The sequence below is a fragment of the Anguilla anguilla genome, chromosome 3, assembly GCF_013347855.1.
Source record: "Anguilla anguilla isolate fAngAng1 chromosome 3, fAngAng1.pri, whole genome shotgun sequence".
Taxonomy (NCBI): domain Eukaryota; kingdom Metazoa; phylum Chordata; class Actinopteri; order Anguilliformes; family Anguillidae; genus Anguilla; species Anguilla anguilla.
The window spans coordinates 18,156,228-18,174,369 of record NC_049203.1 but is presented as its reverse complement, the minus strand read 5'-3'; the positions used below and the strand labels follow the sequence as shown (position 1 = coordinate 18,174,369).

The 18,142-nt window shown below is 44.4% G+C and overlaps 1 protein-coding gene across 1 annotated transcript; it reads left to right on the top strand.

The window, feature by feature from the left end:
• Positions 1-1,721: 1,721 nt before the first annotated feature.
• Positions 1,722-17,132, top strand: nab1b (NGFI-A binding protein 1b (EGR1 binding protein 1)). Its single transcript, XM_035407723.1, has 8 exons — positions 1,722-2,249; positions 7,846-8,624; positions 8,878-9,011; positions 9,558-9,609; positions 11,512-11,631; positions 13,115-13,286; positions 14,421-14,534; positions 14,900-17,132. Exons 2-8 carry the CDS (start codon positions 7,848-7,850, stop codon positions 15,001-15,003), a joined length of 1,473 nt encoding a protein of 490 aa, XP_035263614.1. The 5' UTR covers positions 1,722-2,249; positions 7,846-7,847; the 3' UTR covers positions 15,004-17,132.
• The last annotated feature ends 1,010 nt before the right edge of the window (positions 17,133-18,142 follow it).

The window sequence follows — 18,142 nt, the reverse complement described above, 5'->3', positions numbered from 1 at the left end:
AGCTAGACTCTGGGTTTTCAACAGATGGTCCGTGGACCCCTGGGGGTTCTTGAAGATACTGTAGACGGTAGGGGGTCCCTGGCCAGACTTAATATGCAATGACTATGCATAGATTTTGGGACATATTTCAAAATATAAAACCTTTTAAAATAATAATAATAAATACATATCCCTTTTTAACTCATGACAGAGATTCCCTGGATGCCTTTGAGCCTGGATGTGAGTCCTTAGATCAGGAAAGGTTCAAAACCCCTCAGCTAGACCCATGCTTCAATATCCAATGAACGATGTGGAGAGCCACTATGCAATTGATTTTGGGAAGGGGATGTATTTAACATGGGAAAGGCAGGCTAAAGTCTCTGCCCATTTCTCTGATGTAGCATAAAACACAGGCTGTGTTTGGAGAGGCTTAGCGCCAGTTGAATCATGGTGTGTAGGAGTGTAAATATCCTGAAATGGGAGCTTTTAGAGCATGCATGTGGGACCAGGTCCTCTTCTGCCTCCCTTTATTTTCCCTTCCCTTCCCTCAGATTTTAAATTCATCTGTAAGGCATGTTGCTCTTAGTAGAACGCATGGTTACCAAGTCTCTAGTCCCAACAGCCTTCTTCCCAAAGGGTTTCCTTTTTTTAAAAGGTTCTTGAACATCAGATGCCAGGATGTCAAGTAAATTTGCCATTCCACGTAGTCCTGAAATTCATCCAGAATTGTAGAGCCACTAAAAGCTGACATGTCTGGTTTAAATCAACGAGCACGTAGAACCTTCTGCACAAAACCATGCACAATATATACTAGAAATCCTATGTCCTATCCTGGCCTATATGTTTCATGCGTCTACAGATCACTGTATTGTACACAGAAGACGTGGACACAAATGACTCTTTCTCAGAATTCACCCCACCTTAAAAATGGCCTGAGCTACAAAAATTCATCAAATCATTCAGTAATCTCTATGCTGTGTTTAAATGACCACAATACAAAAATGCTCCATTCCAAATTTGTGTATGCTCTCCATAATGTTATCCGTAGTTAAGTTTTAAATGATGCTTTAAATGGCATTTTAAATGATTGCGTGAGACTTGCATGTTAAATCAATTTAAAATGACTTCAATATTCAAGTGATTTTATGCCACAGATTGTTAGAAAAAATATGTAATACAACCTTTCTGTCCCTGTGTTACTTCCTGTGTTCCTGCGCTAAATCAGAAAAAATATCAAATTCTGAAAAAATAACAATATTTGTAATATACATACAAAAATACTGTAAATATGTGTGTAAACATTAGAATCTTTACAACTGTGGTTTTCCAAACCCAAATAGGTCTGCAACGTCAGATTTTTTAAATATTTATTTGGATGGTGCATCTGAACCTGGTTGTTAAAATAATTAATTACAGTCAGGTTAGCACTTGAAGAAGATCAGTCTTTTTAAGTTGACAATGGAAAAAAGGAGCAGTGAGCTGGTTTGGGCGTAGGATGAGAGCGCAGTGCGCGTCAGAAAAGCATTTATAGCATTAAACCATACTTAACTAAAATGGATAATCAATCGTGGAAGTAAATAAAAACAATCTTGGAAGTAAACTTAGGATGTATTACGCGAAAACCTGTCTTATAAAGCAAGACAGACGCAAATATTGAAAGGCTATTAATCTGCTGAGACAGACTGTAATGACGAGAATAGCACAGGTGCGGGCGGAGATTAGGGTAGCAGTGCCCTGTATTTTAATAATAGCCTAATTATTTCGTGAAGTGCATTTCTGGTAAGGTCGACAGTCCTTGTTTAAACGTGTGTCCATGCTGGCGTGCTTAAGCCGATTCCCCACTGGACCTCTGGTGTGATACGATGTTTGGTATTCCGTACTGCAGCCTCCCACGCCCCACAGCCGCCCACGCCAGGATCTGCGTCACGCAGTGGCGTGGGAGTGACAGCGAGCAATGTAGCAAGAGCGGAATATCCCAATTCTAGCAGTAGGGGGAGGAGGGGGAAACCAACGGCTCCCTAGCTCTTCGTACTAAACCTAAACACTCGAACTTGCTTGTACATTGTGAGGGCACACCAGCGACCGCGTCAGCAACAGAGTGTGTGTGCGCCTCCACGACTGAGCGACTCGACCTGCGCGCGGAGAACGCACTTTCCCCTCCCCGCAGGACGTCCTGACAAGCGTCCCAAAATTTACTGTGGCTTTCAGCAATAACTTGTGACTGGGCAAGTGCATCGCAATAATTCACAGAAGGAGAAGGTCAGCGAAAGGTATGTCGCTACTGTATCTACACATGCAACAAAGACATGGACCGTGCAGATTGCACTACTTTCTGTTGAGTTAGGTTCTCGCGTGTACTCTCTGCACTGACCGCGCTTTGTGTTATTGTAGTCCATGTGGCTGTGACTTTTCAGCGTGGAGCCTTGCCCATTCTGACAGGAAGGACGGGACGGATTCCGCCTGTGTGTGTGAATCCCTGTGAAATCCAAAACGCAGGAAAGGCGCCGGTGGGCGGGTGTAGCGGGGCAGATGTGTAGAGATGCCCTTCGATAATGCATCTTTCACTCTTCGGTTTAGTCATTTGCACATGTAAAAACGGTCTTTTATAGACGTGCAAGATATTATTCGTTTCTATCGCGGGATATTTATTTTAGGTACAGGTAGATGGCATATGCTTTTTGTTAGGCAGCTAACCTAAAAAAAAAAACTTTAGAACTGGATGTCATTTTGAATAATCCGCGCAAAAAATTGTTCTAATAAAATAATTAAACATTTTAGAGGTAGGAACAACTGGTTGCACATATCAGGCTATATTGCAATCGGTTGAACAGAAGGCTTACGCTTCCATGTGCGTTTTATGCATCGGTTACGGAATTACTGTAGTTTAGATGTGTGATTTGTAAATGGCTTAAATTAAATGTATGCGTTTTTGTGAGTACAGGTTTGAACTTCAGGATAATTGTTTTATTTTGCAAACTCTTCCTTTCCAGGAAATTGAGACTGCATGGTATCTGTGTTATTGAAATTAGGGGCTCTCTGAAATATGAATGTTTTGTTTTCTGTGCAATGGATTTCAAAGCCTTTGTTACTGCTATGATTGTCTTTGCATCCATATTTTCAACAGCGTTTGTCCTGCCTTTATGCATAACGCCTTTTCTTTACCTTATTTTTTACATTTTCTCGTTGTGTATAACCAACACAAATTCTCAGTCTTATTCCACTGTATCACATTTCATCCACCATCTTGACATTGACTGACACTCTTTGTCCTAAAATCCTTCCCATAAATTAGGCTATTGGCCTACATTTGGGGAAATTATACCACTGTAACCGCCGCCCATGTGGTGGGTCATTTTTCTGACCTGTGTTGGGGGTGTGTAATGGAACAGGGACAGAACTGGTCTCATCTGTTGTTTGGTGAGGACATTTTAAAACTGTTGCGAGTGGGAAAGGCAGACACTGGTCAGGAGACTTATGAACAGGAAGTGAAGGGTCAGGAGTGGGACTGTCCAAAAATGTACAGTGAGAGGAGAGCGTGGGAGACTATGCCATATAAAGATAATGAATAAAAAAAGCACAATAGATATTCATCCTGGGGAATTTACTTGATGATGTATGAAAAGACTTCTGCTTAGATCCTAGAATCCTCTGTGACAGCAAATAATTTCCATAGCTTTTTTCATCCTCATCACTTTAGTTGTGTGCACAACACTACATGTACAAAATTGTCACTCATTGAAATGGAAAAAATTAGGTGCCATGTAGGTCTGTTCCTGTAGTGTGATTGAAGTGCACTTTTGCCGACTGCTTGAGGCAGCAGCCAAGTTCTCCAATGATATCGCACTTGTGCAGTGTCGAGGGCTAGACCAAGCCAAATTGAAATTTCAAAGCTGTGCTGAATAGCTCTGTATGGGCTCAGCCGGCTTCCGTAGAGCAGGCGCTTGACTTTGGTCACCTTTCCAAGGGCCACTTTAAGTCTCTCCGCCTGTTGGATGTATAGGGAGAGTTGAATGGTGAAGTCCATAGTTTGAGGTGGTGGAGTGGTTTTATTCCGGTCTGGCTCTTCACTCCTCATTAGCCTGTCTGTGAAGTGTTGTAATGATTTGCGCATCGAACCCGCGCCAACAGACTCAGTGAGGGCACTGCTGGGTAAAGGGGCTCAGGCAAGTCATGTTGGATTTTATTTGAATTTCATATGCTTCAGCAACAAATGGATGCATTATTCAAAATCGCAAACTCAGGGGAGACTGTGGCACTGTCCATAAGGTGGCTGAGACTCAAAGTTTATGCAAATTCCCTGCCATGGCACTTTCTGTACTTTTACTCCATCTCTGTCTCTAACCATCACATCTGTAACTGCATCTGTAAGCTCTATTTTCCTTCTGTCTGAATTAAGTGAAAAAAATACATAAGGACAGCAGAATATCCACATTTCTTTAAAAAAAAGCCAAAATATGGCTTACATGCAGGTGAAATCAATATGAGGGTGTTACCGAGAAGTTGCAAGATCGGTGTTTTCTGATTTTTTTTGAAAAAATCAGCCATTACAACTGTCAGATCTTGAGCGTTTACAGAGCATGCTGTGGTTGCTCTTCATAGCGAAACTTGCCCACAGGAAAAAAGAGGTGTCCTGAGAGCAAGCGTTTTTGTATCTCTGTCAGTGTGGCAGGATTCAGTCAGTCCTGTGAAGTCTGTGTCACATTAACTTTGTGAACCTTGTGAACCTTTATTTATACAGGGAAATCATCAGCACAATAAAGGGTGACATCCATCTCTGGTTTATCTGCCAGGACCTTTATAGGCTTGTAAAGACATGCCCGTATCTCATTGTGTCCAGTCAGCATAGTCACGATAAGCTGTGTCTTTCCTAGTTGGTACTGGTAATGGAGATCAAGATCAGTGCAGGGGAACCTTTTTGCCTGTCAGAAAGGCAGTTCATTCTATGCTCCTTCGTCCTCTTCTCACCACCAAGATCCTTCCAAGATCGTACAGCTTCCACTAAGTCAGGCAGGAAGCAGCGTTCCAGAGCTTTGGCTTGGCATCTCAGGCTGAAGACTGGTCTGGAGCCGATCCAGATGAGTCCCGATCCAGATAAGTCGCACTGGCGTATCGGAACAGAGGGGGGACGTCAGCATCATGGTTGGAAGACAAAGTGATTAAAGCTATTGTTAGCGAGCGTGTGACGGTGCCTTTCGGATCCCTCTCCAACCTGGCAGTGGATTTTGTGCCTGTTGCCTTCGAATGCGTCGCTTAGGTGCAAAAACGAGGTGTGAGAAATTTGCACTGTTTTGTATCGGGTAAAAACTATCTGTTTGCCATCCCTAGAGACAAGTGATATAGCCTCATCTCGGTCTTGAACAGCAGCTTCGCAATATGCAAATGCCATGCAAAGAATTATGTTACTCCTAGTTGATATTCTGTCTCTAGTCTCTTAACTAGTCTCTAATTGAAGCAATTGGCTCAGTGATGGCAAATTAGCTGTTTAAAGATTCTGTTTAAAGATATGATTAGTAATACTCCCAAAATGAAGGAATACACATCTTCTCCATGTGTCTGGAGATCAATCACACATAACCATTGAGAAACGCCAGTAGCGCAGCAATAATTGTGTACTTTTTTGTTTCAATGATTGAATTAGCCTAATCACTCCCACTTCAGTTACATATTATTTCCCGGCACAATTACTGAGATATATTTTTGTTCACAATTGTGACACTTTTTGGATAAACAGTCAGTAAGTACGGCGGTTCTTATTCGATAACCCTCTTGGAGGAATGCAATAAAAGCAAAATTGACGCAGACTCTCAGGAGTGGGGCTCCTTTGCTGGAGAACGCTTGTGCAAATTGCCTGAGAAGATGCCTTGCAACCTGCCCTGTCAAATTAGTCCCAGCTTTCACACCCTGAATGCAGACCGAGGTGCATTTCATTGCTGTGGGTGTCTGTGCCTTTGTTCGTGTAATAGTCTGAAAACGTCGTGTTATTTTTCTGCGTATCTTTACTTTATTTATTTTTTTATTTGATGCCAAGCAGGTGTGTTGTTTCATGACACGTTTTTAACCAGTACGAGATCCCTTGGGTGCTAATTGGTCTCAGCGTGTGTAAAAATGTGTGTCGTTTCCTTTTCATATTGCTAATGTAAAAGGCACTGCCAAAATACAGAGCTGTGTGTTGTGCTCTGTGATTTAAAAATACATTAAATTGTGGTGTGGTTAAAAAAAATTGATAATTTTGGAGTGAATCCAGTTTTTTTTTTCAGTCATTGATTTGTTTTGAGGACAGCCACCCAGAGGATAAAATTTGCGTATTTTAAGAAAACTGCTTCGATGCCACCCTGGGGAATTTTTTAAGGACAAATTTAGGTGGTCTTAAACACCAGGGCATTCCAGTGTGTTTGTTTGCAAGTATGTAGGTCATTTATGAAGGTCACATACTGTACGCTGTATTTCCATTTTACATTTTCTCAGCGTTTTGCCGACAAAGAGGGTGTAGATTCCTGTGTCAGAGAGAGACATTGACTCTGCTGGGCTACAGATTGTGAATACAGCCTCCAGCACCTGTCTGTCTGGATAAGACTTGACTCAGAGACACACATGCATATACAAATACTCTCTCTCTCTCTCTCTCTCTCTCTCTCTCTCTCCCTCTCTGTATCTTCCCCCCTCTCTCTCTTGCTCCCTCTTCTCCCGCACTCCCCCTCCCTCTCTCTCCCGCCCACAAGTGTACACAGACACACTCACATACACACGCATGCACACACACACACACACGCACACACACAGGCTCCAGGTTGGGTGCTAACATGCCGATGATTACACCGTGTGAGCGGAGGAGAAGCTCACTGACGTAGTTCCCCTGCGTGTGTTAGCCAGGCCTAGCTGGTCTCTGCCACCCCCCCCACCCCCACCCCCCCACCCCCCATGTGCCAACAGCTGCCCATCTCAGACAGATCACAGGTCATATTAACTTAGTCACCAGCGATGTATTCCTCCAGTAAACCAGAAGGCATTTATTCACCATAATGAGCTACCCTCAGGTCAGCTAATGCCATGGCCGTGTCCCCTGTGATGCCTTTTTTTGTTGCATTTACATTTACTCGGACACACTGTAAAGTTCTGTAGCATGCAGCATGACAAGGTTGCTTGTGACGTCTTGGGTCGGGGGTTGACACGTCACGCTCTGGGTTGCGTTGCAAGGGAAAAGGGTTATCACCTTGTTTCTGATGTTAGTGCTGTAAACTGTGGCTATATTACCAGAAGCAATGAGCCACATTAGGAAGGCCGCACAGCCGGGCCTTTGCCATGGTGTTGACTGGGGGCCCTGCATTGTGATGGGTGGGCTGACCAGCAGTGATCACATGCTGCTTTCAGTGTACAGCCAGGGGGCATGGCTGATATGGGCCAGAGGGGATCAGGGAAATGAGAAGGAACACACCACCCCCGCCTCGAATCCTCCTCCTCCTCTTGTTTCACACTCACTCTGTGCTGGGACTGGTGTTGGGATCCCAGCTGGGGGAACAATTACTGCACTCTTTCTCAGAGAGAGAGAGAGAGCGACAGAGAGGGATAGAGGGAGAGAGAGAGATCTTCTGCGCTCCAAGCAGAGGTGGTGTGGTATTTGGCACCACCAGCAACCTATGGACAGGCCACACATTCACTCCCCGTTTTCTCTCTATTTTCTCCCTCTCACTTCTCTCTCTTTTCTGCTCTCATTCTGCCTCCTCCTACTCTTTCGTTTTCTGTCCCTCTAACTGCCCCCACTTCTCTCCCCCCACTCTTTCCTGTTCCTCCTCTCCCAGTCCATCTTCACTCCCATGTTGCTGGACAGCCATACCCGCACACACTCACGCTTTGCGGTTGTCTCTGCAGGTATGGCGGCGGTTTTACCCAGAACCCTCGGGGAGCTGCAGCTCTACCGCATCCTGCAGCGGGCCAACCTGCTGTGCTACTACGACGCCTTCATCCAGCAGGGCGGCGACGACGTGCAGCAGCTGTGCGAGGCGGGCGAGGACGAGTTCCTGGAGATCATGGCGCTGGTGGGCATGGCCAGCAAGCCGCTGCACGTGCGGCGGCTCCAGAAGGCGCTGCGCGACTGGGTCACCAACCCCGCCCTCTTCAACCAGCCGCTCACCTCCCTGCCCGTCTGCAGCATTCCCGTCTACAAGCTGCCCGAGGGCTCGCCCCGCGAGCCGCACGCCAAGGCGCCCAAGTGCCCGGCGGCCGCCTGCGTCGACCCCGCCAAGACCGAGACGGGCAGCGGCAACGCCCTCCCCGGAGGGTCGCCCCTGCCGAGCGGTGCCGAGGCCCGCTTCTGGGCGGGCCCCGGGGCCGACAGCGAGCAGAGCCTGTCCCCGGCGGAGCTGGGGTCCCCGGCCTCGCCCCGCGAGGGCCTGGAGGCACTGGATGCGGCCGCCGTGCAGTCGGTGGCGGAGTGCGTGGAGAGGATGGCCAAGGCGCTGCCCCGCGCCGACTCGGCCGACGCCAGGGAGCAGCTGAGGGGCAACAAGAAGCTGGCGAGGATGATCGGGCACATCTTCGACATGAGCGAGGAGGACCCCCGCCGGGAGGAGGAGGTGCGCAAGTACAGTGCCATCTACGGTCGCTTCGACTCCAAGAGGAAGGACGGCAAGCACCTGACACTGCATGAGGTGCGGACAGCTAACCCTCCCGTGCGCGCACGCAAGAAGCGTGACGACGGTGACGAAGCGTGACTAACTGTGAGATGCCGTGCGCTGAAAAGTTCCTTTAGTTCGGCTGTTTCTCGCACTTTGCTTTAATACTGAGGGGGGTCTACTGTAATAACTGGCAACCCATTTGACGTAGGTGGAGTGCAGTTAATTGGCTGCCGTGCTGACACATGCTCATTAGACGTGTTTTCCCCCACGCTTTTCTCTTCCACAGCTTACGGTGAACGAGGCGGCGGCACAGCTGTGCATGAGGGACATGGCGCTCTTGACCCGGAGAGATGAACTCTTTGGCCTGGCTCGCCAGATCTCCCGGGAGGTCACCTACAAGTACACCTACAGGACCAGCAGGTAAAGGGCACCTGAGATTTTCGCTCCCCACACTGTGAGCTTCACCTCTACCTCTCTGTCCTTGGGTTGACATTCGTTGCTTGAGGCTACAAATATGATTCATGCTGATCAGCAGAAAAGGCTCTCTTCTTGTTAAAGTTTACCTACAAACAGGTCTTCCTTATTCTCTTTTAACGTGTTTGTAGTCGCGGGTTAAACCACTTTCCTTCCTTCCCTTCCTCCCTCTGTCCCTCCCTCCCTTCCTCCCTCCCTCTCCCTTTCCCTCTCACTCTACATACTTCCTTTCAATTTCAGATGTGTCCATTCCTGTCTGGCTTCAAAAACTTAAATTTTTATTGCCAAAGCAGGCATATGATGTATTGGTATGAGTGTTACTCACTTTCCCTCTCTTGAAATTAATAAAGAATACTTTTTCCCTTGAGCAAGGCTTTGTGGCCATCTTGAGTCATGTTGCTGTGCAAGTATTTTATTTCTGGAGCACCTGGGTTGATTAAATGGTTACGAAAGGAATGGATTCAGCAGCTCTCTCTCTCTCTCTCTTCTCAGATCTCGATGTGGAGACAGGGACGAGCCATCTCCAAAGAGGATAAAAACAGAGGTACGCACATCTCTAAAGTCTCTCTTGTGTCCCTGTGTGCACAGATGATGGCTCAGCTCCATTAGGTTGAAGTGGAGTTTCAATTAAGTGTTTTATTGGTGAGGCATGTGGATCTATTAATATTCTTTAACTCCTATGACCTGTGACTAATTTTGCTAAACCAAAATGTGAAATAATCTAGGTTTTGGAAGATGACATGCTTTGAGCCAGCTGATTTTTCCTCTCTTCTTGTATGCTTTCTGATAAAGAGCACTTTGCAAAGTGCTCAACAAATGCCTGACGCTTTATTAATGCTGATCTACACACACACGCAGGCACACATACGCAAGTACACAAACTTGCACAAATTACATTACATATCCAAAAAAAGAAAACAAAAGAATTCAGAAGGATTTGAGTTTGACAGGGGATGGGACCTTTGGCCTTCTTTGTTTGTATAGCTGCTTCTGATTGGTGTACAGTAGAGGTGGGGGCGTGTCCCTTTGGGCTTCCTGTAATGATATAAAGAAGCTGCAGTTGTCTATCAGAGAATAATATTCTGGACAGAGCTATGAGAAACACTTTCTCAAAGCCTTCTTTTTTTAAATTTTTTTAAAGTCCACCAAGTGTGTGATGTGGAATATCATTATCAATAGTCACATTAATGGAATAGGCTATTGGTTCCCTGGTGGCAGTTTAAGTCTTTAAAAGATTTCTCATGTCATCCAAAGTTGAATGCCTGTTTTGCGGTGTTTAAATGCATATATGTGTACTCATACAGGACACATTTATTGAATCACTGATATGGCGGTTGTACAGAGCTTCATCTCACAGAGCTTATGGTTGTGTACTGCATTCTTCCTGTGTTAAAACACTTGATATGCTTGCAATCTCTGAGGTCTTTCATTTTATGAAGGGCTGTCTTTAAATAACCACCCCCCCGCCCCCCCCCGCCCGACTCCCTGTAACCCCACCCTCTGCACGCACATGCTATTATCAGTCCGCCCACTCTCAGAGAAAGAAAAGCCCAAATGCAATCAGTTGCGCACCTACCCATAGTCCTGAGGTACATATGACATCATTAAGTGGGCGCACTTGGAATCACCCACGCCCATGCAATTTTGCAGTCGACACAAGTGGGATGAGCAAACGCGCACGCACAATCACACACGCAGATACTGTTTCATTCTCTCTCGGTCTCAAGCTCGCCTACGCACAGGGACACACGCCCACATTCACATATCACACGCGCATGCACACATCTGCATACAGATTCACTCATACTCATGAACACACTTTCACACACACACACACACACACACACACACACACACGGCAGCGCCTGCAGGTTTTCGAGATGTAGTGGGTGGAGGAACAGCAGGGTGAAGTCAGCCCCCCCTGCTCAGACTCAATGGCTGAGTTGGGCAAACACTCACCAATTGATGACCAGCCAAACCAACTCCTAGAAAACAAACACCATATGGGTGAAAGGATACCGACCTTGTAATTCTACACCTCTTCAATAGAATACCTCTGATAAAAAAAAGATTAAAATCAGAAGTCAGATATTCACAACCGCACTCAGGTTATTCTGAAACACTAAAATTTTTGCTAAAAGGAATAAAAGACACTGATTCATAGAGAGATAGAGAATGAGAGAGAGAGCGAGAGCGAGAACTTGTTTCATGTTTTTGACGGCGCTGTTCGGGCTGTGAATGTCAAACTGACACCAAGGGATTTAATGAACAATCAAACCGATGACATCAGCTTCGGCTGTGCAGTGTCCCAGCCGTGATAATGAGAGAAAGAAAAACTGGACATCTTTCTGTGTGCTGCTCTGTCTGTTTTCGTTGTTGTCATCATCATCAAATCTCTTTAATTGTAACAGGCATCTTATGAATTTCACTTTCCCATGTCCTGTAGGAGGGGCTTTTTGACCTCCAGGAGGCACTGCAGGCCAATCACATGCGGCAGGAGACGCTGAGAGAGCAGCTGGCACACGCCAAATTGAAAGGGGAGGAGACACTGACCCAAAGCCTCCAGGTATTTTTGGCAGGGGATGGAGGGAGCAGGGGAACACTTTTAGATGGCCTGTCAGTCAGTCTTCTCATGTGTGAGTCACTCTGGGAAGCTCCTGAGATAGCCCAGCAGCACAGTTTGGCCCATCTTTCCCACAGTAAAAAAAAAGAAAAGATTTTGTTGAATTTCAAGTCATGAATCACATAACTGGAATTGATTCCAACCATGATCGACGTCACCTTAGATGTAAAAGAAAAATGCAAAATGACTACTTCATGTCTTTATTATGCTGGGATCATTATGGGTACTGTTACATTTCATCTACAGTAACAAGTATCTAGCTCATTCACCCACGCTAATGTCAGTAAAAGATGCACACATTAATTAAATGCCAACTGGTTCAATTTACAGGCATTATCCCTACACTAAGAAGGCCCACTGGCCACCTGTTATACCTGATAATTTATACATTAGTGTGTATTAATTTTTCTCATGTTGCTGTGCTCCAAACTGTAAAATATACTGTACACTCCGTGGACAAAAGTGTTCAATCTTCACAAACACACTGAAGTACTCCTAGAAAAAAGAAAGTGGGCAGAACTACTATTTACTTGCATTTATCCTAATCCATATTATCATTATTATCCTAATACTTATTATTATGTGTATGTATATATGCATTTGTAATGATGTAGACGTTTTTGAGTTACTTTGACATAATCATACAAGAAGTAATTATATCTGAAGGTAGTGTGTTCACAGTAAACTAGATGTAACTAGCTGACAACCATTATTCTTTGACAAACCATTAGGAAACAATAAAATCAGTTATTGAGAGTTGTACACATATCACTGCTGTGGATACTTATGCAAACAATGGTGTATGGATTTTCTTTCACACAAGATTTAAACGTGGTATTGTGGTCTCTAATTAGTCAAACTGGGCATTTAGCCCAATAAGATAAGGGCGTGCTTTCGAAAAGAGAAATGTGACTTAGTTGACACAGATTTGTCACTTTGATAAATGTCAATCATTTACATGTGTAAGATTTTGGGAGTTATGCGTATGATACTGAGATTGGTCCTCAGTGCACGAGTTTCACATCTGATGCGTGAGATTTGAGGTCTTTGGGTCCCGGGAGTACTGCTGGACCCACTTGCTTTCATTTTTGCCCAAAATCAGCAACCGATTTTGTCTCAAGTAACCAAAGTAAGGTAGAGCTAACCATATAATCAGCCATTTTAATTAAGTGCTGAGAAACAACAGAAACCAGCTGGCCCTGTGGAAGAACCGTGGGGCGTGATAGCCAGACCTTCATCACACCTCATTCACACCTCGATTCTGAGTGATGCCCCGCCCCTTTCTGCACGTCCGTCTGTGACAGGCAATGGCATGCTAAGGCCGGCCTTACTCTGGCCCACCTCTCACGTTCTGACGCACGTTTCCTGACCGCGCCTGGCCCTGTCTCCGGCTGCGTCTCTGACTCCGCCCGTTTTCCTGTGGCAGGTCCAGCTGGAGAGGCTGCTGTCCAGGCAGATGGAGATCTTGCACGATGCGGCGGCGCAGGAGAGGCTGCAGCTTCTGGACTGGAGGATCCCCGCCGCCGCCTTCAGACGCGGCGCGGCCGAGCAGCACCGGACCAACGGCGTCTCCGCGGACAAGACCGGCGACCACCAAGGTACGGTCCGACCGCTCGAAATGGACGCCGCCATCCCTCTAATCGAATAGCAGCCCTGAAAGCTGCACACAGGTTTGATAGTGAAAATGACATGTTTGTTGGCATTGCTGCTAAACAAACAGTTTTGATAGCTGAAATGAGCAGCCTGAACAGTCACCCTGGAGCTGTTTTGGCTAATGCAGATTGTGGCAGACATGCGATGTGTGAGAGCAGGTTTGGTAGCGTGAGAGAGGTGTTGTAATAGAGAGGAAGCCGTGTGACTGGTACAGGTGTGTACAGGTATGCACTAGAGAGGGTGTGGCAGTGTGTCCGGTACGCGTTGGTAGTAAATAGGGTGTGGCTGTGTCTCCCATGCTTTGTTCAGTTTATGTCCCACTCATCTTGTGTTAACTCAACCGCTGCTCCTGACCCCTGTAGCACCAATTACCTACCGCAGCCGTTGATAAGAGCCAAGTATTGTGTTTCATTGACCCTCGTGATTGAACAGTTTAGGTTAGGGGTAACCAACCCTGTTCCTGAAGATCTACCATTCTGTAGCTTTTCACTCTAAGCCTAACCAAGTGCACTTTGTTCAACAGCCACAGTATCTTTGTTGAGTTGCTAATTTGTAGAGTCAGGTGTGCCAAATTAGAGTTGAAATGAAAACCTACAGAGCAGGGTTGGTTATGACTGCTTTAGGTAAATTCTCCCACAATTCGACCCACTCAACACCTCTGGCACTAGTGTATTTTTCCATGGAAAAGGGGAGTAGGGTTAGTTTACTTATCCCCTTGGACCCAACACACCTTTCTCTCACCCTGTTTCTTTACCTTGAATTTCATCATTAAAGGCCTTTGCCATGCTGTTGTATAAATTTATCTTCTATATAAATTTATCTATGTATAAATAAATCTATCTATTTTTCTTTTTAAAAAAGTGATAATTTCATCATTTTATTTGACAATTTGACAATAACTAAAGCTTGTGAGTACTGCATAACTGCATGTGACATGCTAATACATTCTACAGGTATTGTTTTCACATTTAAACATATGACAATGACTAAATTGATCTCAATGGGTGTCAAAATGAACACAGTTAATATGCAGTATTCTCCTATCACCCCCTACCCCCACCCCCCACCCGCTCCAGCAGATAGTCCACTGAACCTACGGGTGCCCGGGCAAAGGCATGGAATGCTTGATGGGGACACGCCCTTGGGGAAGCAGCTGGCCAATGAGCTTAAGAGGCGCCACTCAACTGGCGAAGGTAAGCCCTGTCCACTGTCTGCAGTAGTCTGTGACTGGCTGGTCAGTGAAGCTTATTATTGACACTGTCTGACCAGCTCTAGAGTGTGAATCCTGCAGTAAGATTTATTTTACTGGTCTTTAGACATGCACATTGGAGGTGGCACTTATTTGATTATAACATGTAACTCTAACTCTAGGGGTTCTTGCTTTGGCTGAAAGCATCCTGCCAAGTAACTCAATTGTACATTTTATTGTAATCACCACTGCATGTCATGGTGCTTCCTCATGATCTTTTGACCTGTATACTGTGAGTCTGTGACCAAGCTTCCTGCCCAACTTCCTGAGCAACCCGGACTCACGGTCCATTTCTGTTTCTGATTGCAGAAACGCGGAAAACTGAAAACAGAAATGGAACGGACCACTCACAGAGCGCGCTCAACCTCTCGGACAGAAAGACCATCAAAGCCGAGCCGGAAGATTCCAGATAACAGCCCAGCCTCCAGCCTCCTCCTCGTTTCTTACAAACACATTTTTTTCATTAGTGAATACTAAGCAAGCACAGCTACAGTAGAGCCTTAATAACCACTGTTGCCTCAGAAAAATGGTGTTCTTTTCCTTTTTTCTCAGTTTTGCCAAAACACTTGGAAACTTTTGCCACCACCGGAGGAAACGTGTGCTCTCTTTCTCTCTCTCTGTTTTTGTCTGTTTGACAGGGAAGGGCCCAGCAGTCCTTTTGTACATATGTTATTTCTTTGAAAAGAAAAGGCTGTGTATGTTCTTTTTGTAAGCATCGTTTGTAAAAAGAGAAAAAATCCGGTAAAAATACATTCCCTTGTTAAACAAGGGAGTCAGACATCACTGCACATGTGTGTTTTGTGCGTAACACAGTCCCGTTCAATGCACCGTGTTCTGAAGTTTTGGAAAGAACGGGCAGCAGTACCAGAGACAGCCATGAGATGCGATGGGTGGCTGACATTCTTCTGAACTGCGGATCAAGCGTGACCCACTCTTCAACAGCAGCTCATCCTGGGTCATTTTATCACAGGTCGTTCCAAGCGTGGAACCAGGACATTCGTTCCTTCTGTAGGAAGAAAGTGTTCTTTTAAAAAATCTGATGTTAAAATTAGAAGTATAATGAGGAGCAAATAATCCTGTAAATAATAATAATAATAATAATAATAATAATAATAATAATATCTTGATCTGAAAAGGCAGTTTTGTTACTTGATTACTCCACTTTGTGTGTTAAAGCATTGATTTAGATATTATTTATGTTAGAAGAGCAATACGGAATAGCAGTCATTGAGAAACTCTGTGAGTATCTAGTTGTCCCACCACCTGGGTGGTATGTTGTGAAATATGTATGTGTTGCATATCTGTAGTCATGGTCTTAGTTCATACTGATGTTTAAGGTAACCTGTAGCCAACGTGCACCCGTGGATGATTCGAAATGCAGTTTCACATGCTAGAATCTGTCTAATATATTCAGTGTTTGTTTCCCATGTTTCCAAGTCACTATAAGAACTGCCGAAATAGTTAACGGAGTGACAATCATTCAGTAGCATCGTCTATTTTAATTATTGTCGTAGATTTATTTTTTCCCCACTTAAGAGCTGAGAGCACAGTTCATATTCGTATTTCACTAAGACATTCCTTGGCTTTGCGGTTTAAACTCACCTGTTCACTGTTACCTAAATTCAGATGCCTGTTAATGACAAAGAGCTCACTTTACTCAGTAACACTGATTGACTCTGTCATTCTAAGCTATGTGCAATAGCATTTCTGGAGTACATGTAAAATAGTTTAAGGTGTCATTTATTTTTTATTTATATACAAATAAGAAACATCTCTGTTTGAATATGCAAATCTTTGTTTTTTGAATCGCTAACATAAACAAGGATTTGATTTTTTAACAGCCTGGTAAATTGAGAATAGCCTAGTAAGCCTATTTCTCAGTGTCAAAGGGTTACTGGAACAACTGACTTATAACATCTTGGTGTATCATTTTTTTAAAGGCAAAAATCAAAGTTCATCTAAACCCCTCCTCCACCCCCACCCCCACTCCCACTAACAGATTTGGCCTTTATTGATATTGAGCTTCTTTTCCTGTGATCCTGTTAAGGACAACATTTTCAGACATTTAAAGTACAAACTGCCCCCTATGATTTGCAGAATGTTGTTGGGCTGTTAAATATTTTTTTCAAAAGATATAGTTTGCTTGAAAGGGGAAATGTGAAACTGCGTTTGTGCTGCAACAAACACCCCCCCCCCCCCCGGATACTCTGATATCATAAATAGGCAGGCCTCAGTCATATTTTTAAAAGGTTTTAAACGGTTTTTCTCTGGACGTGAAACTGTGTCCTATGTTGGTTACTATTCCACCACTTGTGTGCTGTGGCTTATTTTAGAGTCGTGCATTCCTATTAATCCCCGAGCATTCCCAGGCATTCCCATTCATCACCACGTGTTGTCAGTAAACTTTGTCTGTTACAGTTACAAGTGAAATAAATTTTTAAAAAGAAATCTGTTAGGGTATGCACCTGTTGTTTTGTAAACACTAATTTATTTAATTTGTTATACAGCACATAAACATTAAACTTTATTTTTTGAGATCTGATGGTGGAGAAGTTTTTATGTATGCTCTTTTCTGCATCACTGCAAATACTTGAATATGCCATGAAATCAAAATGAAAATTAATATCTGTATTTAGTGAACTCATAGTTTTTAACTAAGACCTTTAGCCTTAGTGACACAAATAAGTATCTATAGGTTAGTCAAAAAAAAAACTCCTGCTGTTGGCATGTATTTGTAAGCTAAAATTATGCTTGACCAGCCAACACAACTTCTGAGAAGTCTGCTGGGAAGATTTAGGAAAATTTCGTTCTTCCTGTGGGTTGAGGAGAACCCGTACATCACATTTCTCCTCAGCATTTTAATTGAAGGAAAGAAACCAGACAAACTAACACCTCATAGTTTCTAATAGTGACCAGAGCCCAAACATGTTCTCAGATTGTTCTGGCATTAGAAATGTGTTTATTTAATAATAAACAGCTCGTCGATATTCAGCGCTTTGAAATGGGAATTTGTCGAGTGTGCCATGTGATTTCCCCCCGAGCAGTCATGAAAAAGCCCACCCATAACATTAGCATAGTTGGAATTTCTGCTGCTGGTAGGACGGAACACGGGCCTGATTACAACCGTGCATAACGCCACGTGCGTCAACTGCGGAAGTACTGAAGAGTCGGGTGTACTGTAAGTGCATATGTGTATTAAGTTTGGGGGTATGGCTTAAACGGGATGTGACTCCTATCTTAGATAGGATGTCAGGGCGTTCTCTCCATCTCTATATCCTCACAGTCAGTAACGTAGAGGGAAGAAAGCCTCAGTCAGGGGGTGTTTTTCAAAAACTAATCAAATCCATACACGTATTTTTCTACCAGCGTCGACAATCAAATTGTATTTGTTGGTCCACTATAGTGGCTGAAATGTGCAGACAGCACGGACGTACAAAGCTCCTGCTGCAAACCTGTTTCTTGCCAATAGTTGTCACTCTTCATTACACCTGGCTTTTGAACCCGAATGAAGCCTACACGCTTATATGACCAATGCAAAGCAGCTCAGAATTT